Here is a 26497-nt window from a genome sequence, read left to right on the forward strand (position 1 = left end):
TGCCCTAGAACTTTTTTTTTAAAGATGTAATATAAGTCTAAGGTGTCCCCTGAATGTGTCTGTGAAGTTTCAGCTCAAAATACCCCATAGATTTTTTTTAATTAAATTTTTTAACTGCCTATTTTGGGGCATAATTAGAAACGAGCCGATTTCAGGTTGCGGCCCCTTTAAATCGCGCGCTCTCCGCCCCCTCCCGAGCTCTCGACTCTATCACAGCATAAACAAAGTTCACACAGCTAATATAACCCTCAAAATGGATCTTTACAAAGTGTTCATCATGCATACTGAATGCATGCGTCGGATTATGTGAGTATTGTATTTATTTGGGTGTTTACATTTGATATTGAATGAGTTTGAGGCTATGCTGCGAGGCTAAAGCTAACATTACACACTGTTGGAGAGATTTATAAAGAATGAAGTTGTGTTTATGAATTATACAGACTGCAAGTGTTTAATAATGAAAATAATGACGGCTCTTGTCTCCGTGAATACAGTAAGAAACGATGGTAACTTTAACCACATTTAACAGTACATTAGCAACATGCTAACGAAACATTTAGAAAGACAATTCACAAATATCACTAAAAATATCATGTTATCATGGATCATGTCAGTTATTATTGCTCCATCTGCCATTTTTCGCTGTTTTCCTTGCTTGCTTACCTAGTCTGATTATCCAGCAGTGCACATCCAGACGTCCTGCCCTTGTGTAATGCCTTACATAATGATAATGCCTCAATCGTGGGCTGGCATATGCAAATATTGGGGCGTACACCCCGACTGTTACGTAACAGTCAGTGTTATGTTGAGATTCACCTGTTTTCCGGAGGTCTTTTAAACAAATGAGATTTATGTAAGAAGGAGGAAACAATGGAGTTTGAAACTCACTGTATGTCTTTTCCATGTACTGAACTCTTGTTATTTAACTATGCCAATATAAATTCAATTTTTAATTCTAGGGCACCTTTAAGTAATTAAATCAAATGAAAAAACACCAACTAGAAAAGATTAAAAAAAAAAATTATTTAACTGCATGTCATGTGATCATTAACAGAGTCAGAATCAGAGAACAATGAATGTAATTTATTATTATTATTATTATTATTATTATATAACTTAACTTAAAATCTCAGGGGGTATTTCAGGTAAATATATTAGAGGTTCAGATGACAAAAAGTTGGAGAATCCCTGCATTGCATGTAAATATGAAATGACGTGAATTTGCACATTTGAACGTGTTTGAAAGACAAAAGCTTTCCAGAGACATCAATACATGGTTAAATGAGTAATAATTCAAATAATAATGTTTGTCAGGAGCTGATTAGATATGCAGTGTTGCAACATTTAGAACACTTGTTAAAAGTGAAATGATTTCTGTAAATCCAGTGATCAAATGGTCTCAGTTTTCAGTGATAGTCACATGACTGGTGACTGGTCTGTTTGTGCGATTCCACAAACCTGGAAGAGCTTCTGAATGTATACAAGCAGTAGGAAAATTTAAAAGATAAAAAAAGAAAAAGAATTATGAATAATTTACTGCCATAACTGAGAATCTGTTCAATCTGTAATCAGTAAAAAAGTAAATTATTATTAGTATGTATTTCAAAACGTAATATAATCTAATTACAAGTAGTTAATTTTGGAATCTGATTATGTAATCCAGATTACATGTGTGTGTGTGTGTGTGTGTGTGTGTGTGTGTGTGTATAAGAAAACCTTTGAAATAAGTAATTCAGCTGTTGATTGCAGTAGCTTTGTATGTGTTTGCCAGCTGAAAAGGTTCAGTGTAAGCAGGAATAATAATAAAAAAAGAAAAGCTTGCAGAAAGCTGCTTTTATGTGTCCCACAGCGACCACAATGGAAATGCAACACTTCCCAACCACTACTTCACAGTTGGGCTGCAAAATTTCTCACAGTGAATATCCGTCCTTACTTCATTTGAATCAGAATATAGTTAGTTAACACTTGTTGTAAGCGTGGGGAACTAGAGGAAGTCAGTGTTCACTTGTGCATGCACACACACTATGTTTGCTGTCCCAGCCGGTGGATTGCAAATTATGATCAACAGCATGTATGTACTAGGACCCCAGATGGGATGTGTGCTTTAAACACTTTATTTTCACAGCCCAAAGTCTCCCAGATTTGCGTGCTGTATGTCATTTTGGGCTTCTTGCCAGTACAAAAGAGAACAGTGATCCAGTATTTTATTTAAAAGCTTCTCATACAACAATGGGCTACTCATCAGGGGATATGCCATGTATTGATCAACTTAAGACAAGAGAAGCTCTACGTGATAAAGTACTAGAAGGCTTGGTGAAAGACATACCTGCTCCCAGTACCCTGCTGCTGAAGTTTTGCACAATGAAATCAACAACAAGCCATTGACAGCAGTTATTCCAGAATGTTTTTTTATTTTTTTTTTTTTTTTATATTATTAACATGGTGGGTGGCCAGTGAAAATCTAATGACACCCAATAAAGACTGCAGCAGTGGTGGTAAGGTTAAAGCAATGCAGTATTTACATGTAATATTTTAACAAATCATTATATAACACTAAAAAAATTACTTTAAAATCATGGTTTAGACTTATGCCTTCCCTACACAACACTTTTTTATTATTTTAGATCTCCCTCAGAAGAAAGTCATACAGGTTTAGAACGACATGAGGATGAGTAAATGATAACAGAAATTTCATTTTTTAAAGCCTTTTATTATATAAAAAAGTACAGTGTGTGCTCATGCTTGTACTCTATGTTCAATTATCTGGACATGTTTTTACAATTAAAGCTTTGTACTAGTGCCTAGATTTGTATGTTATGACTTCCAGGCTGTAGGGTCCCTAGGAAATTGTTTGGGTCCTCTATTGAGGATTGGATCTGGTGAAACATGAAGCAATATTAGTAATGTAATTCAGTGCAATAAGGCAATCCTCATTATACATATTACCCTCCCCCACCCCCCACCTCCACCACCACCCCAACACACACGCACACACACAGACACTTTTTAGTCACAGACTTAAAGGTGCCCTAGAACATTCTGTCACAAGATGTAATATAAGTCTAAGGTGTGCCTTGAATGTGTCTGTGAAGTTTCAGCTCAAAATACCCCTTAGATTTTTTTAAATACATTTTTTTAACTGCCTATTTTGGGGCATCATTAACTATGCACCGATTCAGGCTGCAGCCCCTTTAAATCGCGCGCTCCCTGCCCCCCGAGCTCTCGGCTATAAAACAGTGCATAAACAAAGTTCACACAGCTAATATAATCGATCCCTCAAATGGATCTTTACAAAATGTTCGTCATGCATGCTGCATGCATGCGTCGGATCATGTAAGTATAGTATTTATTTGGATGTTCACATTTGATTCTGAATGAGTTTGAGGCTATGCTGCGAGGCTAAAGCTAACATTACACACTGTTGGAGAGATTTAAAAAGAATGAAGTTGTGTTTATGAATGTTTATGAATACAGACTGCAAGTGTTTAAAAATGAAAATAGCGACGACTCTCTTGTCTCCGTGAATACAGTAATAAACGATGGTAACTTTAACCACATTTAACAGTACATTAGCAACATGCTAACGAAACATTTAGAAAGACAGTGTACAAATATCACTAAAAATATCATGATATCATGAATCATGTCAGTTATTATCGCTCCATCTGCCATTTTTCGCTATTTTCCTTGCTTGCTTACCTAGTCTGATGATTCAGCTGTGCACAGATCCAGACGTTAATACTGCCTGCCCTTGTGTAATGCCTTGAACATGAGCTGGCATATGCAAATATTTGGGGCGTACATATTAATGATCCCAACTGTTACGTAACAGTCGGTGTTATGTTGAGATTCGCCTGTCTTTTAAACAAATGAGATTTATGTAAGAAGGAGGAAACAATGGAGTTTGAAACTCAATGTATGTCTTTTCCATGTACTGAACTCTTGTTATTCAACTATGCCAAGGTAAATTCAATTTTTGATTCTAGGGCACCTTTAAAAACAGATACTTAACATGCTAGACAATACATGTCAATGAAACCTAGAGAACTCATTTACTCCTAAACAATAACTCTTTGAGTTCAGTTTGTGACTGTAATCTTGTTGGCATCACAGACAGCCTCACCTATCTGTTCAAAGACTGTAGAAACAGGTTCTGTCTCTGTTTCTGTCTGCTTTCTGCTGTGCTCAATGCCACTGTCTCCCATGTCACACTCTGTGCTTCCCAATGACTTTCTGTCCTGTCAACTTCTTCCTCACATTGCCTTGCCAAGCCACAGCCTTCTTGCAAAACACTCACTGGCCACTTTAGGTACACCTTGCTAGAACCAGGTTGGACCCCTTTTGCCTTCAGAACTGCCTTAAAGGGATAGTTCACCCAAAAATGAAAATTTGATGTTTATCTGCTTACCCCCAGGTCATCCAAGATGTAGGTGACTTTGTTTCTTCAGTAGAACACAAATGATGATTTTTAACTCCAACCGCTGCCATCTGTCAGCCGTATAATGTGGGTCAATGGGAACTTCTTTTATAAGAGTAAATAAAACTTGCTTAGACAAATCCAAATTTCAAATCCAAATATCACAGGAATAAATTACTTTTTGAAATATATTAAAATAGAAAACCTTTCTTTTAATTTGTGATCGTCACAGTCGGTTGCAAATGATGTTGAAACAGGATCTAATTGCAGTAGTTTTCAAAATGAACACCATGTAAAATGCAACAATAACGGCAACTGAACCAAACGCAGGCCTTAAATACACAGTGAACTAATCAAAAAAGAAACGAGACACAGCTGACATGACTAATTACACAATAAGTAACCTAGGAGGTTAACTAGAAATGAGAACAAAAGAAAAAAAATGATAAACCAATTCAAATCTTAAACAGAATATTATAAAATATTATCTCCCTGACAGTGATAATATTTCACAATATTGTTGTTGTGATCAAATAACTGCAGCCTTGAGAGACTTCTTTCAAAAACTTAAACATATTACCATCCCCAAACATTTGAATGGTAGTGTACTGTGTATATGCTCTCAGCAGCATGCAAAAAAACATAATAGCAGATGTAATATTTATAATGTGTAAAATGTCTTCTTTTTAACTCAGTAGGCAGCCGAACACACCATCGCTGTGTTTTCTTGATATATTCTCTCCACCAGAGAGCAAAATTTGTTTTCCCCTGAAATTGCCCATTGTTCTGTGTTAAGGAAGTCATCTCGTGCAGGTTTTCCAAACAAGTGCTCTCTGCAGCCTTTGGCATGGCAAGTGACTTTGGCATCCCGAAACCAGGAAGTTATTGGCGTCCGTACCATTATTGCTGCTCTGTCTAATGCTCTCTGCCTCATGGGACCTAATTATGCTCATTTTCATTTTGGCTAAAGCTCAGGAGTGGATGAGGGTAGAGATGTGCAGAATGTAGATACAGCACAGAAGGGTTTTTGTTGTGCCTATATTTAGATTGCCAGGTCTGGACATGGATCATGAAGCTGCGATGCATTGCACACAGTTAATCTGAGGCACGTTGATACATGGCCTAAATGCATGCCTGCCTAGACACAGTTAGTTTGGGAAAGTTAAGTCTTATGCACATTAGCTTCGATAATATTCCAGCAGCACTTTGGATCAGAAATACTTAATGTGGAGGAGATCTCCTTTAAGAATGTGTAATTGCTCTGTTGCTGGTCAGAGATGTTTTGGAATGAACATGTTTGGAATAAGGAATAGTTCATGTTTTGCCTTTATTTCATTTCTTCCATGCAACACAAAAGGAGAAAGTATTTTTTCCCCAATACAATAAAGCATTCAAAGTCATATGGGATTGAAATGACATAATGGTGAGTAAGGACAACATAATTGTCTTTTTGGTGTGAACTAACTGTTAAATGATGGTGCTAACAATGTTATTTGTGTTTTCTTTTAAGAAGAGAGCTCATTTCTGTGTCTAATCTACATATGTTCCACAAACACATTTTTCTAAGTGATAAAATCACAGTATAGGAAGATGTCAAGAATGTTGAAAGGCATTGCTGATAGGTGTATTGAATGGGGGAAATGACATTTGCACATTTTTAAAGGTCAACGCTAAATGGGGACAGTTTAATTGCCCTGTGTATGTACTAGAGGTGAAACGTTATCGTGAATTTACCTCAATCGAACACCTTTTCCTAAGGAAGTCAGACAAATTGATCAGTGAGCTCAGTATTTCAATACTTTTAAGTCTAAAGTGAGCAAAGAAGTCAATACAGATTTCAATCATTTCCAGTTCTCAAGCCTTTTTTGCAATACCTTCCAGTGTCTTCAAAAAGTAAATTTTGCCAAAACTACAACCCAATCATAAGTTGAAGTATTTATCTTGTCAAGTTTTTAAATTGTTTTATAAATAAAAATATATAACTGTCCAACAATATAAGCCTACTATGTGCAACAAAATTCCATTATTTTTAATGAGTCATTCCCAAATGTAAATGAGTCACTACAGAATCGAAAATATAGTACATAGTATAGGGAGTCGAATCAGTGAATCATTTTTGTGAAACTGTTAATTTACATGAACCATCCGAACAAACTGATTCACTAGAATGAATGAGACTTTTCAAAATGGCACTTTTCGGATGAATCGATTCACTAAATGAATTAAGCTTTCTTACCCAGGATCTGTCCCAAATGGAACCCTAAGTCCTCACGATCTTCCTCACTTTTGTGACATAATGCTGCTTTGAAGCTCGCTTTAGTACGGGTTTGGCAAAAGTGTGCATCCAGGATACATATCGGCCGCAAAGGGGGGTACTCGCAAGCACCCTTCTGAAACTAAAATGACAAATGGGACACCCCATGGTCCTTAACAGACATGCACATGTGGTGGACATTGAAATCCACAAGACTGCAAGTGCACACGAAGTGTACCATTTAGGACAGGACATACATATGATCCAGAGGAACATTTAGGACGCACTAGAATGAATCGGACTATCCAACACTAGGGCCCTGTCCCAAATGTCACACTCCATGTGCATTTGTGGTCTTGTGAACTTAAAATGGCCAACGCGTGCCTGTTAATACTTAGGGTTAGGCCCAATCCCAAATGGCACCCTAAACCCTCACAGTCTTCCTCCGAGTCTGCACTTTTGTAACGTAATGCCGCTTTGACTGCCGGGTAAAGTCCTCTGCATAGCTTGCAGACTTGCGGGCTCAGCAGAAGTGCGCATTGAGGGCGCATATTGGCCGCAAAGGGGGCACTCGCTAGCACCCTTCTGAAACCTAAAATGATGCATGGGACACCCTACGCTCTCGTGGACATAACTGTGTGTTCACATTGCCGAGAGCATCAAAGTGACTGGGAGTCATTCATTTTCAATGCGAGCTGGCGGTGAGCAGCGGCACGGCGCGCCTTGGACGGTGTGGCCGTCGAGAAGAGTTGAAGTCAGGTCAACTTTATGGTAATGAGCTATGGCGCGGCAACCAGTCGGAATGTAGAGGTCCTTCGAGAACGCAGTTGTGTAAACTTTGGTTCCAACCAAACATTAGTTCCCAAGCAAAACAGAGTTGGATAATTGCCTTGACGGGTTTCCCAATAATATATGACGTGTGTCCCTGTTTGCGTACAGGGGCATAAATAGGAAAAATTAAGGTGTCTGACATTGTTTGCGTGCTATGTCTAAAATTGCATAGCTGTATGCCTATACATTTACTATATAAATATATATTATTAGGCTACTATATAAATATATAGTATGCACTATATATTTAAGCCTAATGACATTTATCATTATTTTCTCCCACTAAGCAATTTGTTCTCTGCGTTCCCTGGAATCCTTTCAAGTTGAGGACTTCTACATTCCGATTGTTTGACCGTTACTTTGACGCTCTTGCCGTACAGTGTCGACGGCAGGGCAGCCAAAGCGAATTTTGAGGCTCTCGCCGGCGGTGGTGTGAACGCACAGTAACGCACATGCAGTGGCCAAGTAAGTCCACAAGACCGAAAGTGCACATGCAGTGCGGCATTTGGGACACAGCCTTAGATATTTGAACAAATCTCTAACCCTAAGTATTGAAATTCATCACATAACTCCTCCAGCACTATTTGCGTCTATATACAGACTTAAACTGAGAGAGGAACTTTGCTCTGTGGAGCATTCTGAACACCCTACACTCTTAAAAATAAAGATTCCATAAGGGAGTTTTTACACCGATGCCATTTTTGGTTTCCCAAAGAACCTTACAGTGAATAGTTCCATCATTTGAACCATTACTTTCCATTAAAGAACCATTAAATTAAAGAATATTTTAATAATCTAAAGAATTTTATGTGGAATGGAAATGTTCAATGGATGTTAAAGGTTCTTTATGGAACCTGTATTAAAGATTATTGTTTCTTTTATTTTTGTCATTGTTTACAATTCTTTTCCTTGTTTGCCTTAGCAAGATGCCCAATTTAATTTGTTCAGGCCTAGTTTTTCTTCAGATAGCTGCTTATTGATTTGTACACTCCTTCTGTTAATTAACCAATCACTGCAGCCATGTGATTGTGTATCTTTTGCTTGTGTAATTTAAATAAGATTTATCTTGATTGAAGTGTTTGTATTTCTGTTCTTGTCTAGAAACCACACATTAGGTACTCCCTGCTCATCTGCTTTGCTCTAGCTGCTTCAATGGATTAATAATGTGGTCAAATTGAATTGTACTACTGGACTCTGGTGTTCTTACAGACACCCCTGCTGGAATCAAGCCAGACCTCCCTTATAGAACCATTGATGCCAATAAAAAAAACAAAAACTTTATTTTTAGGTGTACATTGGCATAGCAAGTGTCCAGAACACCCTAGCAACATGTTGACCGGTCAGGAACCTTAGGAACCACACAGCAGTGGTCTGGCAACCACCCATAAAACTTTAGCACTGGTACAGACAAACACCACTCATTTTGTCATAAAATATAAATGCAACTGGTTGTCATTAAAGCTGTTCTTCATTTAGAAAAATATATGCCTTAGAAGCCTTAGAAGTGCTGCCTCACATAATGCTACATTACCTCCGTTTAAAATGCAAATCAGCATCCAGGCACCTACGAATGATTCATAGCTCGTTAGTGCTAAAGGTGAGGCATGTTGTATTTATACATGAGAAATGTAAATCCTGGATTGAAACCTGAAATCAGCAACAGATGGAGTCCAGCTGTAATTTCATCAACTTGATCCATTAGAAATAAGGCATGTTGTACACCTGTCTCAGAGTAATTACATTTATTCAGATGTTATGTGGGTGTAGGAACGGCAGGAAAGAATCAGTGAAGCGTAAAACAGTATGTTTACTGACTCAAGCAGTCATGCTGAAAAGTATTGTAGATGTGGTTTCTCTAATTGTTATTATAGTATTTGAAATAATTTCATTGGTTGTACTCATAAATGGTCTTTATTCTTGGAATAGAAGGGCAAGGTAATAGTAAGACTTTTGGTTTTCGGCTTTTCAGGGTTCTTTACTCAAAACCTGTCGCTGAGATTAAAAAGAAAGGTGTCGATCAATGCCTGGAGAGCACAGCTGAGACAGTATGCTTTATTAAATGTTCTTCCATTAAGCTCTATGTACTTGTGCTGTAGATCATTTAAACAAAGTCATTAATCATGCCCAGGCATGGGTGTTGGGAACAATGGAGAGACTAGAGAGGAGATTATGGAGAAACCGCCATGAACTTGCGCACAGCCTGAGAGAGGCTTTTCATCACATGCTGAAGTGAAACGGGCACAGAGCCTTTGACTGATATTTGAATGATTCACATGGTTTAGGTTGTGCATCTGTATAAACACTGTTGATCCATTGCCTCTGGATCACAACAATGCCATCCGGACTCAGTTCTATATTTCTTTGCATCCAGCAAGAAAGGTCTGATTAACAAACAAAACGTTCTTTTTTTTCAGTTAGTCAGGATTACTGATATGTGAATGTAAACGAAAGGGACGAATTTATTTCGCAGTAAAAATGAGAAGGGAACACTATTGTTAACAATATTGGGAATTAATATTATTTATGTATTGGTTGATGGTTGATTTATGTTGATGTTGATGTATTGGGTCTTGGCGGAATAGATCTATTACGCTGCTGCAGAGCAAGTAGCGAGACTTGCTACTGCCAATACATTCACAGACGCTGCATATTGCTAACATCAACACTACTGGTATTTAAATGTTGAGCCGCAGCTCATTGGCTACTGATGCAACAGCAACCAATCAGCCTGTGGCATCTAGAGTTTCATGCCAGAACTTGGCATATATACTACCCGGCCAAAAAATGTCACTGTTTGGATTTAAATAGGCAAATGCTTAACAGTTTATGTCCGGATCATTACTGCAGTAATTATTATGTTTCTAGGGCTATTTCTAGTATCATTCACGATACAATGATTCTGGATCGATTCTGATATTTTCTTTCTTGAAACGATTCTGAGCTTAGTTTTAACGGCAGATGGAGCTCCAGGGTAGTTTTTACCAGCACACTCAAATGCTCACAAAGAAGAGTGCTGGAGAGTGCTCATGCGTTCGGCTGAGTCATGTGGTTAAATATACTTCCACCTCAGCTCAGAATGCTTCAACCTTTTCGAACTTTAGGAATGATTTTTAGGTTTAAGTGCTATGTGTAAAGGAACTGTAAGCAAGCAGAGTATGGGTGTTTCTAAAGCACATAGTGCTATCTGCTGTTAAAATATAAGCTTAGAATCGATTCGAGAGAGAATCGCGATACATTCAGAAAATATCAGAATCGCTCCAGATTCTTTGTATTGCGAATCGAGAATCGATGTATTGTCCCAGCCATAATTTTTAGCATGTGAAATGTTTGGCAACATTTCTTCTAACCCTTATTGATGGAGTGTGTAGCTTTTTATTTCTTAAAACAACCATGTAGGAAAAGACATCTTCCAGGATGACAATGTCAAGATATATCAGGCTTAAACTGGGAAAGAATGGTTGGGAGGAAGTATGAAGAATCATTTTTCACACATGAATCGGCACCTCTGAGTCCAGACCTTAAATTCATTGAAAGTTTTTGGGATGTGCTGGAGTAGACTTTACAGAGAGCTCATCTCTTGCATTGTTAAAGGATATCTGTTTAAATATATATCTATTTAAAGGATATCTGTGTAAATATATATCTATTTAAAGGATATCTGTGTAAAAACTTAAAGGTGCCCTAGAACCAGTTTTTACAAGATGTAATATAAGTCTAAGGTGTCCCCTGAATGTGTCTGTGAAGTTTCAGCTCAAAATACCCCATAGATTTAAAAAAAAATTTTAACTGCCTATTTTGGGGCATCATTAACTATGCACCGATTCAGGCTGCGGCCCCTTTAAATCGCGCGCTCCCTGCCCCACCCCCCCAGCTCTCGACTATCAAACAGTACAAAGTTCACACAGCTAATATAACCCTCAAATGGATCTTTACAAGATGTTCGTCATGCATACTGCATGCATGCTTCGGATCATGTGAGTATAGTATTTATTTGGATGTTTACATTTGATTCTGAATGAGTTTGATAGTGCTCCATGGCTAAAGCTAACATTACACACTGTTGGAGAGATTTATAAAGAATGTGTTTATGCATTATACAGACTGCAAGTGCTTAAAAATGAAAATAGCGACGGCTCTTATCTCCGTGAAAACAGTAATAAATGATGGTAACTTTAACCACATTTAACAGTACATTAGCAACATGCTAACGAAACATTTAGAAAGACAATTTACAAATATCACTAAAAATATCATGTTATCATGGTTCATGTCAGTTATTATTGCTCCATCTGCCATTTTTCGCTATTGTTCTTGCTTGCTTACCTAGTCTGTTGATTCAGCTGTGCACATCCAGACGTTAATACTGCCTGACCTGTTACGTAACAGTTGGTGTTATGTTGAGATTCGCCTGTTTTTCTGAGGTCTTTTAAACAAATAATTTACATAAGAAGGTAATATGTAAAATCTGGGTACTGAAACAAAACCAGTGATTCTCAACTGGTTTTAGGCATCATTCAGTGGTGGGCCGTGAAGCCCACCCTCAGTCAAAGGGACCTCTTTGGGGAAATTAGTGACCTGAAGATGCTGTGTAAACCCAATGGTCAGTAAAGTAGCAGGGCCTCTGCTGTATTACATTAACTGCAGTGCGACTCATTTGTAAAGTGTCACTCTCTCCACTGCTGTAAACAGAAACATTAAATCTACCTGATATACTGTGCTGGACTGAGCTTGTGGCAGTGTCAGGGTGTGTGTGGATCTAGAAGCGTGTATTCTTGTTTGCTTTTGTGTGGCTGTGCTCTGTCAGCGGCACATCGGTGATTTCTCCTGCTTAGAACATCTTTCACTTCTGTCCAGATTGTGTTTGTTTTAGCTGGCAGATAAGAAGCGTGCGGAATAGGAAATAAAGGCAGCGCTGCATTCCCTGGCAATTGCTGAATTTAAATGAAAGCATGTTTTCCAGCAGATTCTGACACTGATAATGGTGTTTCAGTGACATGTTAGGGAAGGCGAGGGATAATTGTAACACCTTTTGATTTTTTTTCATTTGGATTTTAGGAATTTTTCAGAAAAGGTTTATAGCCTGAACTTGATTAAACCCGATTGACAGCAATAGATGTTTTTTCGTTTTCATTTTGCATGTAAATAAACATTGTTTATTTATTCAAAGTGTTCATCTATTCATGTTTTGACATCAGGACTGACTGAAAAAAAACCCCTGCATGGTTTACCTGCATTGCTGAGCGTTTATAATGTGTCCATTTATGATCATTATCATTGTATGAAAACACATTCACTATTGCTAATACCTAGGGTTAGTTGTTTGAACAAACCCTAAGTATTAAAATTCAGAACATAACTCCTCCCGCACTATTTGTGCTACGGAAATGACTGATGACTGGGAAACTTACAGTAAGTTTAGATGTCAATTAAACATACAGTATATATGAATTAAAGTAGTTTGTCAACAAGACCTGTAGTGGCCTTTGCTATGTTTCACCTGTGTCACTTGAAACGGGCTTTGAAACAGAAAGGGCCTCGGCTTGCGCTCGAAAAAGAGCCCCGCCCCTGCCATCATGCCATGCAGACGCCAGAGTCTCTGTGTGAGTTCTTGTTTTTAATATTTATCATACAAGCAAGAGTGCTGTTTTCCCAAATATCAGCACGTTTGCAAATGTCATATTGATTTTATGCAAGAACAATAAACAAGAAGTTAATATTAGGTGGTAACTTACATTTTAGACTTGTTTTTGCTCTAGCAGAGCCATTGTGCATCTCAGAGCAACACAGTGATGTTTTGTTACTAAATGAATCTGTGTTTTTGAACAAATCATTCTAATGAATGACTCAACGATTCACTCATACCTGAACGGTTCAGCCGAATCATTTTACTGAATGATTCAATGACTCACTTGTTAAGACAATGAGTTGCCGCCACCTACTGGTGGTTTAGTTTCATATTTAAAAGTCTCATTTCATTATGGTTAAAGAGATAGAATGTGTAAATTATAGACTATTACGAGTGAAATATGAGATAACACTGCTGAATAGAGCAGAGATAATAAAGTAATTGCAGCTGCATTGCATTAAATGCTTGTCTGTTTTTTTTTTTTTCTTCATATTTTCACGTTTTCAAAAGTTTGCACTTTAAGGCACCCAAAACGGCGTTGTCTTGTAAATGAACGGCCAAAACGCATAAAAGGTTTTACATTTTTAGTTGAAAACGGTGTCGTGTAAACAGCCCCAAAATTGCAAAGGCCGCCTCTGAATAAGACCCCACACTTTTGAACTCTTTGTATAAATTATTTTGGGAAGAGAGGGTTAAATTGTGCTTGCTCATACCTGATATGACTATAATGAGTTATTGTGAGTTATATTACTGATGTCACATTTATTTAGTGTTTCAGTGATCCCAGCTATCCCACAAACAAGCTGACTTTTGTCTCTGGTTGTTCTACATGGTATACATGATAATTATCTTTGTGTTTCCCATATGTTCTATGCATTTGACCTTAGAGTCTAGGGTAAAACAAATTGTTTTGCTAATTATTTCATAGTGTGATTTGCAAGTAATCACACCCTTAGGCAATCTGCGTAACCAACACACACGAATGCCTCTGAGAGGAATGTTTCACGAGCGCTCACTGAACTATGATACATTTTTCAAAACTCCAGGGACCTTCCGTCGGGTTCCTGCCCCAGCCATCAAGCGGAAAAACACATATCCCCTGGTTGAATAAATTGGCGGTAATGGTGCTGTTTTCAATATTTTCTCTTTTTCTTTTGTAGACACATAGAGAATTGGACTGGATTGCAGATTCTTAAGGATGTTGACATGGAACTGTACACAGGACTCCAGAGACTGTGAGTATTCAAAAACAGATTCCATAGTGGTTATATGGGTTTTACTCTAAAGTCTGGTGCACACTGTACGATTTGGGTCATTTGAGATTTCTTTAATCATAGGGCAGAACATTGCTGACATTAGCTCAAGGGCTTCTGTGATATAATGTCAGTCCTGTTTGTCAGTGAGGATGTCAAAATGTGAGAAGATTGATCGCAAAGTCAACACAAAGTCAATCATGACTAGTCTTGAGATGTATATCACACAGTCTGACATACAACAAGTCAGTTGATGTCTCCTTTGACTTTTACCCAAGAGACCTGACTGGGGTTACATCATACATTTTTTATTGTAATTTTGTAAATGATGGTAAAAAAAATCACAATTTATACATTTGGGGCCAGATTTACTAACAACTTGTGCCAGCGCAAACCCTCTTTTGGCATTAAAAAAACTACTGTCGGGATTTACTAAAGACACGCAGTGCAAAATTAGAGCTGAAAAAGGTGTGGACTGAGTTGTTTTTGTAGCTGACCTTATTGCATATGCATTTGTAGAAGTTTCCCTTACAGATGCAAAATTTATGACAGAAGAGTATTTAAATGAATCACGCAAAGCAATTTACTAATGTTTCCGCTAGTCAATTTACTGGTATTTACCTAAAAAAAGCATGTCTTAACCCCATAATGGTAATATGTTTAAGTTACATGGGTTTTCTCCTTTACTATCGACGCTTGCTGTTAGTGCGAGAAGCATTCTGGGATACCTGACTGTCTCAGGTCCGCACAAGTCACCTCTCGATGCATCCTCGATAAAAGGGGCGGATCAAGAACACATCCGGGGATTTAAACTGTACTTGGCTAGATGCGAACTTTGAATTGGAACAGTATTTGGGCAGCGACTGATGACGTTTCACAAGTCCACAAGTACAGACAAGAACGCATATTGAGAATCGGCTCAAGTATTTGAAGGTTAGACAGTGAGCTCATTGGCTACTGATACAGCATTAACCAATCAGCTGTGCTCTATAGAAAATGATGTGATTGCAAGCAGATTGAGTTAAGGATCTATCAACCTGTGCCATCTACTTTTTCTATAAGATGAAAAGGTCTGGTGGGATGAAACCGACTAGACGAACTGCTGCGGATCCAGACCTCCCACAGTGTTTCATCACTCCCACTTCTGAGCTTCCTTTCACCTCTTCCAAGCGCTCTCATCTTTCTCACCCCCATCCTCTTCATCGTAACCTCAAACCAGTTTTCCCCTCCACTCCTCCTGATCCTTCAATAAGGAAGCCAAGTGGACTATTCCCAGCTTCCCATTTGCATTTTTCTCATTAACATTACTTTCTCTTCTGCTGACGGTGGGCTCTCCTGGTCCCACCCACGTCTGGGAACAGCTCTGACCTCCAGGCCTCTAAATTACCCTCTGAGGTTTCACTAAAGGTCATTCAGCTTCAAGCACAAACATTGTAGATAGCGTTGTTGCATAAGCAAACACGTGAATGCAAGACCTGTCTGTGGAGGTTCGGTGTGAAATAGATGAGTTGAGTCATACAACATCTCAGCCCACCTGTGAGCAAGAGGATAGTTTGTGCACTGATATTATGTTGACTTAATGATGACTTGCTGTACAAACTATTTTCAAAAGTTCTGTCCTGATTTCTATCTATCTATCTATCTATCTATCTATCTATCTATCTATCTATCTATCTATCTATCTATCTATCTATCTATCTATCTATCTATCTATCTATCTAATATCTATCTATCTATCTATCTATCTATCTATCTATCTGTCTATCTGATTCCATTCATCTATCTATCTATCTATCTATCTATCTATCTATCTATCTATCTATCTATCTATCTATCTATCTATCTATCTATCTATCATACTAATTTCTATCTATCTATCTATCTGATTCCATTCATCCATCCATCTATCTATCTATCTATCTATCTATCTATCTATCTATCTATCTATCTATCTATCTATCATACTAATTTCTATCTATCTATCTATCTATCTATCTATCTATCTATCTATCTATCTATCTATCTATCTATCTATCTATCTATCTATCTATCTATCTATCTATCATACTAATTTCTATATATCTATCTATCCATCCATCCATCCATCGTCTTAAAGGGATAATTTAAAAAAATGAAAATTCTGTCATCATTTACTTGTTTTCAACTTGTTTGACCTTTTTTCTTATGCAGAACACAAAACTGACCTTCAAAATATCTCTTTTGTGTTCCACATGAAGGTTCGAAATGACATGATGGTAAGTGATTGATGACAGAATTTTATTTCCGGGTGAACTGTCCCTTTACTGATGTATAGTTCTTAAGGTGTTTAAAGTACAAAAGGCCTAAATACCATTTGAACTGACAGGCTTTTTAAACAAAAATTCAGCCCAACTTTTCTAGTTCAAACATTGGTAGCAACCATTGACCTGCTTGTAGTTCACTAGTTCACCAAATCTGCAGCAGTACCGGAATGAAATATCTGCCTACACTCGTAATCCCACCCCCACAAGTTCACGCATGTCACGTGAAGGACCATCATGAGGCTTTCGTAATAAGGCCCCTTGCATTTGTTTTTTAAGAGCTGAATGTTTAAGAAGAAAAATGGTATAAACGTGGCCAACATCCTCCTTATTTCTTTCTCATAATAGGGACGGATAATTGTATTCCTAGAAATGGTTTACTATAGAGCCATCATCATAATAAAACTAATTCTGTACTGATTACTGTTCACCGGATAAGGGTGTTGTGAGTGTAATCACTTTTTGCATTAAATTCCTGTAATGAAAAGGATGCAGTCATTACCAATTAATGCCACCGAGACTGTGCACAGAGTCTTTAGGATGCACAATTCATTCCAGCTGCCGCTGCGGCTCAGCGCTGTGAAATTGGGGACCCTGATGATACCATTATTCTAACGACACTCTCTGAAGAGATGGGAAAGATGGCAAACTGAGATTGCTTCTGCAGTTTATCATCATAAACGATGTATATCAAGCTGCAAGGCTCTAATGAACTGTTGGCTTTCTCAGGTTTGAATGATCGACTTGCAATGCCAGGTGCAAATGACCAACAACAGGGCCCTCAGTCAAAATTACCGGATGAACCGCGCTGTGTGGAGGCTGAAATAAATGTTGGTGGTCTTACCTTGGGAAATTCATTTGCAGTCATCATTGCTGGATTGATGCTGGTCATTTGTGACACCTATAAGATGTTAGAGAGGAACTGTGCATTTTCATATAGTAGTAACTCTCTCTTTTTTTTTTTTCAGGACAATAATGAACTGCAATTTACGGACAATCCAGCCACGTGCATTTGCACAGAACCCTCACCTCCGCTACATGTGAGTATAATGTCTTCTATTAGTGTGTTTGTGTCACGAAGGACACATCATTCTCTGAATGAATCGTTTAAGTGAATGAATCATTCTTGTTTACTTCCATGAACTTGTAAACATTAGCTATGTTTCCATGCTCCTATTTTTATGCACATTTTGAGATATCGAATCAAAAACTGCTGGATGGAAACGTCAAGATGCGCAAAAATTCTAAAAATCACATTTGAGTCAGATAAATTTTCTATCCGATAAGAAAACATGCACATTGACTATGATGGAAACACATTTAAAGAATAAATTCCTTGATGTGCATCAAAAAAGTCATGTGAATTTGCGCGATGGGGCGGCATAACTGTACATAATCTTGTTGCAACGCATCTGAAATGCTGTTGTGGTCATTCAGAAGTCTGTCGCCAGTTTGGTTTGGTATAATTCCTCCCAGAACTGTCTTGAAAGCAAGATCACATGTTTATTGCGTTTTGTCTGCGCACTCTGAGATGCAAATAATTTATTATATATGAAAACTATTATATACAGTGGCTTCTACTATGTTTCTTAGTGATATTTAGCAAAAGTTTATCAGGAAGTGATGATTTTGTTCTCTTTGACTCACTAGATGGAAACGGTGCTTTATTCGCAAATGTTTTATGCAATATTGCAATTTTGCGCATAAGTTAAATTCAAAAGTTTGGATGGAAACATAGCTAGTGTTGGGCAAGCTACATTTAGTGTATATTGTTTTGTAATACTTTAGTTTAATGATGCAACTGACTGAACGCAAACGGCAAGCAAGTAAATTTAGAAAAAGGACAGTTAGATGCATTAGCTACTTTAGAAACTGACTGAAAGATTCACTGACTGAATCAGTGAATGAATCAAAAGATTTGAGTCATTGGAATGAGATAAAAAACAACTTCTAGTCTTTTAATGTTTTTGATCATTAAAGGTACAGTAGTTCGATCAGAAATCAACATGATTTGATCTCTTTTTTTCATATTTTATTAAGTTTTCCTGGAAATGGCACTCCTACAAGGTCCATTATTTTTTAAAATAAGCCTGCACGGATGAATTGTTCAAAATCAGATCAATAACCTGCATTTACAAAATAGACGGGGTGATTTTTTTAATGTCAAATATTCTGCTGATAATTTTTTTACTTGTGAAATACAGGTGCCAGTTGGAGGGCATAACTATTTGCCGACCATAGCTTTTACTTTTCATGTTAGCTAACATTGCTTTTAACCTTTGCACAACTAATGAATGGAGGTATTTTTTACCATAGCTTAGAGAAACTATCATGACATTCTCATTACTACATTTTTTTTTTACCTTACTTGACAGTATGCAAAACCTCTAGCCGTGACCTTTGGTGTCTTTCATAGTCTCACAACCAGAAAAATTCATGCATTTCTAAAGTATGCGGTAATGGTCTCAATTACAGGCAAGCACACAGGCTAAGCACTTCATGAATGGGCTAAAAGATGCCGTGTTCATTTGAGGCACAAACAGAGCAGATGGACATGCTAATTGTGCGGTCATTAAAAATATGGTCGGGAACTTCAGTAACAAAGATGATGACTGCTTGTGTCTTATTTAATTGTGGCTCTCAGAGGATTAAAGTGGCCGCTTTTGAAGTTCTAATGGCTGATGGAATTAAATCACATTCAGTAATGGCCAGCGTTTTCAAAGACAAAACATTGATTAAGGCAATGTGGAGTAAGTTAAGTACAGTACAGCTACTGAGATGAATGGCAAAGCTCACAGACAGCTTTCTCCAGGACTCCAACAAGTTTATATTTTGAATTTTCCTTAAAGTCACCATGAAACCGAAATTTACAATTCTAATTTTTATGGAATATTGCAGTATTTATTATAAATAATCTATCCGTGCATGCCATTTTTTTTTTTTTTTAATGAATGTGTCCTCGTAATCTTTAATCAAAATAACTTCCCCTCACTCTTGCAGCGACATTTCTTCTCTGATGATGCTGCTGCGAGGGCGGGGCAACCTGTCACTCACATGAGATCCACCATTGGCAAACCACAAAATCAAGTCCCGCCCTACATTTTTACCATAAAAGACTGAAAAATGCTACGATTTAATGGTACATTTAAACTGCAAAAAAATCCTTTTCTTATTTCTTATTTTGTCTTGTTTCCAGTCGAAATATCTAACAATTCTTAAATCCAGATGCTTTTACTAGATAAGTAAACATAAGATATTTTTTCCTGTTTTCTGGGGGAAAAAAATCTAAATGAAGTGAGTTTTTGCTTAAAACAAGCAAAATTATCTGCCAACAGGGTAAGAAAAATAATCTTGTTTCTGTTTGAAATCTTGTTTCTTGTTTCTGTCCCAAACAGAAACAAGATAATTTTTTGGCAAAAGAAAAAAAAGAAAAGAAAACATATTTTATGTCATTTTACTTATCTAGTAAAAGCATCTAAATTTGATGTATTTTGTTGAAATAACTATTATTCTTCTTAGTTTTTCTTTTTTTTTTTTTTTTTTCTAATCAGCTATGTACATTAGGGTTTTATGTTACATCTAATGTTGTTAAATTAATGTTTATTGCCTTTTTTTTAATGTTTTGTGTGTTACCATGATGGTGTTTAGTGTTTGTGTAAAAGACACTGTGCACCTTCTATATATCAGTATTCACTTCCTCAGTTTGTGGAAAAGCTGCCTGTGATGAGCTTTCATTCATCATGTGACTCTCATCGCCACCTGTGTTTGGTGTTTGTCAGTGCACAAAGGTACAAAACAGACATTAGTACTTCAATAGGTTGGTAAATTAACATTATATCAGTTAATGAAATACTGTTTTACGGTAAATTTCAGTTAAATCTGTAAAACCTAAAATGTTGCTACCATATTTTTACGGAAAAATTTCTGGCAACCGCAGCTGCCAGATTTTTTACTGTGATTTTTTTACAGCTATTATATAAAATCTAATATAAAAATATATATTTTGCATTAAGCCTATAAATTAAGCTTATTTTACCATTACATTTTTTTCTTCTTTGTATTAACAATTTATTTTCAAGCCAAATTAGCAATAGGAAGTCCTTCAATTCTTATTTTTACTTCGAGGTAAAATATGACCTGTACATGTTTTTGTTAGATTCACCTCAGAAATGAATCTACAATAACAATATATAAGAAATGTATTTGAAATTTGGGTTTGACTGATAGCACGCTCCTTAATCTCAACCAAATTTCCATAACAATGAATTCCCCAGCTTCCAAAGAAAAACGCTTGTTAATTCCACACATTGACTTGAGTGAACATTTTGGTTTTTATGTGTCCTAAACGTCCTGCGTGCTAAATGACGGAGTGCAGTCTGGGTGGCCAGACATTGTGTCTCCACAGCCCACATATCAACAGGGGCCTAATAAATTTGAAGGACCCATTGTAGGGGAGGAGGAAAGGTCATATCCTCTAGGGAGGGCGGAAAGTCTCTCCCTCATTAAGTCTTTCTCCTCTACGTGATTCTCCTTTTCCAAAATGTCACTTTCTTCACCGAACCCCCTCCTCAGACATCTCATTCAATTATGGGGCCAAATAGTACGTGTTCATTTCAACATGACTCAGACATGCACAAGAATATTTCTAACAAAATGGCTTCACTGTAGGGCCGAGTGATCTTATGCAGGAAATACTGCTAGACGTTGTAATATTATAATATAATGCAGTCTAAATGTTTTTTTGTTTCTCATTTTTCATATTTTATCATACTGTACTTACTGTCCAGTACATGCACATCCTGATTTTGCTGAGTTAGACATATTCTGTTGATCCTGGAGCAACATTCCTGTCCAAAAATGTAATCCTAACCATAACCTAACCCTATCCATAAGTTATCCCTAAAATCAGAGGGGAATGATAGGTGAATAGCACTGATGCAGCTAACCTTGGTTGTAAGCCTAAACTTAACTGTAACCTTGTTCCTCAAATCTGATTGGTTGATTGGAATGTTGTTCCAGGATCAACATAGACTTGGTGGAATCACGTTCTGCCCAGGTGTCACACTGTTGTCTTTTAAAAATATGGATTGTGTGAAGTATACATCCAGATTTGTCATACAATGACATATCTATATTTTCCCCAAGGCATTGCAGGGAAAGGCATTGCTATTTTAGGTTGTTATGTTGTTTTTGCATTTTTTAAATGTAAAAGTCTGCAAATATGATAATTTAACATGACGCTAAAATATTATTAAAATGAGTGCTTGTTGACACCTCATTCATGTGGAAATATGAACTGAATTTAGAAAACTCTATTGCATATATTCAGAGAAGCTCAAATGATTTATTCTCAGTTTCAAGTTTCTTTCACTTTAGCTATATAAACATGCATTTTTAAGTCTGGATCTAGTATGTTAGACACTAGCTGGTCACTGAACTAATTATCATGCATTGCACACGCTGTCATGTAAAGCTCTCTGGAGCCAATAACGCAAACGGCAAGCAAGTAAAGTTAGAAAAAGGACAAATAGACGCATTAGCTACTTTAGAAATACGATTAGCCTTTATATGCTAAATATAGGACACGCTATAGAATATGAAAGACAAACAAAGAAGTGGTTTGGGTTGCCCGGACAGCAAAGGGAACTAAAAATACCTCAAGCTTAATCCCATTACCAGATTTTGATCCTGATGAATTTGTACAGGAGTCAAAAAAGCAGATTATACATTAGTAGGCATAAAAATAAATTACATTAACTGCCTGAAAAGGCTACTGTCTCATTTTTATAATTTCATTCATGACTTGTAAAGGCTATTTATGAAAAGACTAATAATAGCCTGGACAAAATTAATGGTAATTTGAGCAATTGTATCGAATTATAATCTGGTTTACGATGCTTATATGACTCTATATGTGACTGACAAAAAAAAATTGACCTTAAAATCAGTACTTTCCGGTTGCATTTTCAGTATAAATCCTGTGAGATTCCGCACTGATCCTAAAAGCTTTTGCCCAGTGAAGCCTGATTTCTTTTTGTGGTCTCACTGATATGTTGTTTCTTCTGGCAGATCCATCCAGACACTCATGTAGACTCACCAGAGAATGACATTGCTGCTTTTTTTTTTGGCCCTAAATGTTTTAGTCAGACTAGTCAGACTCCATTTGGCAGATGCAGTATGTATTGTTCATCGAGACAACAGTGGCGGTAAAATGGTCTATTCTTATTGCGACTATTTACAGTGTCCATGCATGTTGCAGTGTATTTCTCAAATATGAGCTGCTGCGTTGGCTACGTTCACACTGCAGATAAATGTGGCCTAAATATGATTTTTTTTGCCCGCATGTGACTCATATCTGTTTTCCCCATGGCGGTGTGAACACATGGAATCTGATCTTTTCAATTCCGATTTGTGCCACTTCCATATCTGGTACTAAATCCGATACAGATCAGATGTTTTGTAATGCGACCGTAGTGTGAACAGTCATAACGGAATTCATGCGATCACTCAAGATCAACATTCGTCGCAATTCTGAGCTCATGTGAGTCTATTCAAAGATTTTACCCAATGTTATCAAGACACTTGATAAAGATAGTCAGTAGAAGAGCAGTGATGTGTCAGAATTCGACAATCAGTCCTTTTAGGATTTCACGAGAATTTTTTTCGGATTTTTGCGGCCTAAAATGACGAATTTGTGGCGGCTTTTCTCAAAATTTGTGGCAATATTTACAGCATGTTTTCATGGTTTCACAGAGATCATCATCCCCAGTGGTGAAACATTGAAATTTCGAAACGTTTCGACATAACACTTATGACATAACGAAGCCTCATTTACTGAAATCATGTGACTTTGGCAGCACGCTCCGAACCACTGATTCGAAACAAAACATTCGGAAAGCTGCGAAGCTTCATGACGCAGTGTTTTGAAACCGCCCATCACTAGATATTATTGAATAATGTTGTTATTTGGTTTTTTCTTTTTTGGCATACGCAAATTATTCTCGTCACTTCATAACATTAAGGTTGAACCATTGTAGTCACATGAACTGTTTTAAATATGTTTTTAGTAGCTTTCTGGGCACTGAAAGTGTTAATAAACTGAGCCAACTGATTTTATCAAAAATATCTTAATTTGTGTTCTGAAGATGAATGAAGGTCTTACAGGTGTAGAACGGCATGAGGGTGAGTAATTAATGACATTATTTTCATTTTTGGGTGAACTAACCCTTTAAGTTCTAAGGTGGCACCAGCCCCTGATTTGCAGTGCTGTGAGGACTGACAGAAAAGCACTGAGCTTGAGTTGAGATTCAGATAACTTTTATTTTATATTTATACTAGGGTGTGGAAATGGCTAATAAGCCAGTAAGTGGTACAGTGGTAATTTATTCTTTTTTATTTCTAAATAATTGTTTGCTTTCCTAGATCGTGAAACCTTTAGTTTTACAAATGGGGACAAACTATAAAGTATAAAAATAATGTTTTTGGACATCACATTAAAAATAACATTCAAATTGGGCAATATTTAAAGCTTTGAAGTGCTGGGAAAAATTGTGTGAAACACTTGAAAGCACTTGAAAACATTAGACCTTTTCTGCCACAATTTATTTCTGTTAGTGTCACACCGTTTCTCATGGTTTCCAGATTACACGTGCACTAGGAAGAAACCGCTTGAATTCACCGCCGAATTAATAACATCGCTGTGAAATCTTGTGAGAAGCATTTAGGTTAAATTTGTTGCAGAATTCTCTGTTAAACCACAGATACCAGATCAAATATCAGATATCATATCAGATCAAATGGTGTCCACAGCGGCACAGTTTGCAGCCGTTTTTGTGCAAAATGTGCATCAGATGAACAGACTAAGCTATCCCGGCCATTTGGATGTAGCTCAGTAGAAATATTTTAGAGGCTGTGAAAGCTTTTCAAACATCCCCATAAGATATGCAGAACTCATAGCATTTAGCCTATGTGGGGTTATAAGCTAATAGCTGTGGTTGGGCACAGAGTATGAATTCAGAGGGGGTTTGTCCACTAATTTGATATTCTGCTTGGATTAATTGCTGCTTTTGCTAAAGATTGAATGTAACACCCTTTTGTTTTGTTATACGTTTGAATAGGCTTGAGAAGCACTTTGTCATTCTCTCTTTGTCGTTTTACAACAAATCATACTTTATTGTTTTAAATCAATTCTTAATACATTTTTCAAAGAATATATATATATATTTTTTTTACAGAAAAATACTGTAAAACGCAGTAAAAATTGGTTAATTGGTTGTTAACTATAAGATACCTTGCCATATATGGTGAAAAACGAAATGGTTTTACGGCACATTATATGTAATTTATACTGTAAATACTGTCAAATTAGTTTTTTTGCAAGCAAAATCTAAGATTTATCATATAATTTGCAATAATAATAATAAAAGTAAAAGGACATTCCCAGAAGTCCCTGCCTCACATATGATTACATTTTTAAAAATAAAATTATTTTGTTCAGAGGGAAATGATAGGCAAGGCAATTTTATTTGTATAGCACATTTCATAAACAATGGTAATTCAAAGTGCTTTACATAAAGACGAAACAAATACACAAGAATAAAAATGGAATGCATAATAAATAAAAATAACATTAAAAACAGAGAATACCACAATCTGAATTTCAGGGAGTTTTTTGTTGTCCGTCAGAGCGGATCTAAACAGATTTATCCATCAGAGAGGATCTAAATGGTGAATAGGTGAATAACACTGATGTATAAGCGCCTAACCCTGGTTGTAAGCCTAAACTTGTCATAAACTGTGTTAAGTTTTTTTTTTGGATCTGCTAAATTCACAGCAAGCCTTGATAATAATAATAAATGCTATTTAGTAAACATTATATTATTTAATGAACATTAAAGGGTTAGTTCACCCAAAAATGAAAATGATGTCATTAATGACTCACCCTCATGTCGTTCCGAACCCGTAAGACCTCCGTTCATCTTCAGAACACAGTTTAAGATATTTTAGATTTAGTCTGAGAGCTTTCTGTCCCTCCATTGAAAATGTATGTACGGTGCACTGTCCATGTCCAGAAAGGTAATAAAAACATCATCAAAGTAGTCCATGTGACATCAGTGGGTTAGTTAGAATTTGTTGAAGCATCGAAAATACATTTTGGTCCAAAAATAACAAAAACTAACCTTTCCATTGAATTGATTCCATTGAATTGATTCCATTGAATCCTTTCATCTGTCGGCGTTGGTAATGCACTTTTACGTCACCGTGGTTATTTTTGGTGATTAGGACATCCACGACATGCACACTTACGCACCATTTTAAAAAATATAGCAATACCAAAATACAAACAATGTAGAATAGCTTGAATACAGCGTGCGTCTCCCTCAGACTGTAAACGAAGCTCGGGCGCACCAGATAACACGTCAACAGCGTCTTACATCAGCAGCGTCACTGCGGAGTCGTGAACCACACTCCGGAGCAGAAGGGGGCGGTAATGCACCAATAAGCTGGATGCCAACCGCCGTAAAACAGGAAAGAAGAAGAAGTAGTCGTGAACACGGATTGACAACAGACCCGGAAGAGAATACAATGGTGAATAAAGTCGTAGTTTTTGTTATTTTTGGACCAAAATGTATTTCGATGCTTCAAAATGTCGCGGATGTCCTAATCGCCAAAAACAACCACGGCGGCATAAAAGTGCATTACCAACGCCGACAGATGAAAGGATTCAATGGAATCAATTCATTGGAAAGGATTCCGGAAGAGAAGACAATGCTGAATAAAGTCATAGTTTTTGTTATTTTTGGACCAAAATGTATT

The 26497-nt window shown here is 37.0% G+C and overlaps 1 protein-coding gene across 2 annotated transcripts in view; it reads left to right on the plus strand.

Moving 5' to 3' along the window:
- The window catches only part of ntrk3b (neurotrophic tyrosine kinase, receptor, type 3b), a 153839-nt gene that overhangs the window by 8379 nt on the left and 118963 nt on the right, over positions 1–26497 (plus strand). For both annotated transcript variants that reach the window (XM_048183729.1, XM_048183730.1), the window contains exons 2-3: positions 14289–14363; positions 17650–17721. In XM_048183729.1, the coding sequence (XP_048039686.1) occupies positions 14289–14363; positions 17650–17721 (147 nt within the window). The remainder of the gene's footprint in view (positions 1–14288; positions 14364–17649; positions 17722–26497) is intronic.

This window comes from Megalobrama amblycephala, linkage group LG3, assembly GCF_018812025.1.
Source record: "Megalobrama amblycephala isolate DHTTF-2021 linkage group LG3, ASM1881202v1, whole genome shotgun sequence".
Taxonomy (NCBI): Eukaryota; Metazoa; Chordata; class Actinopteri; order Cypriniformes; family Xenocyprididae; genus Megalobrama; species Megalobrama amblycephala.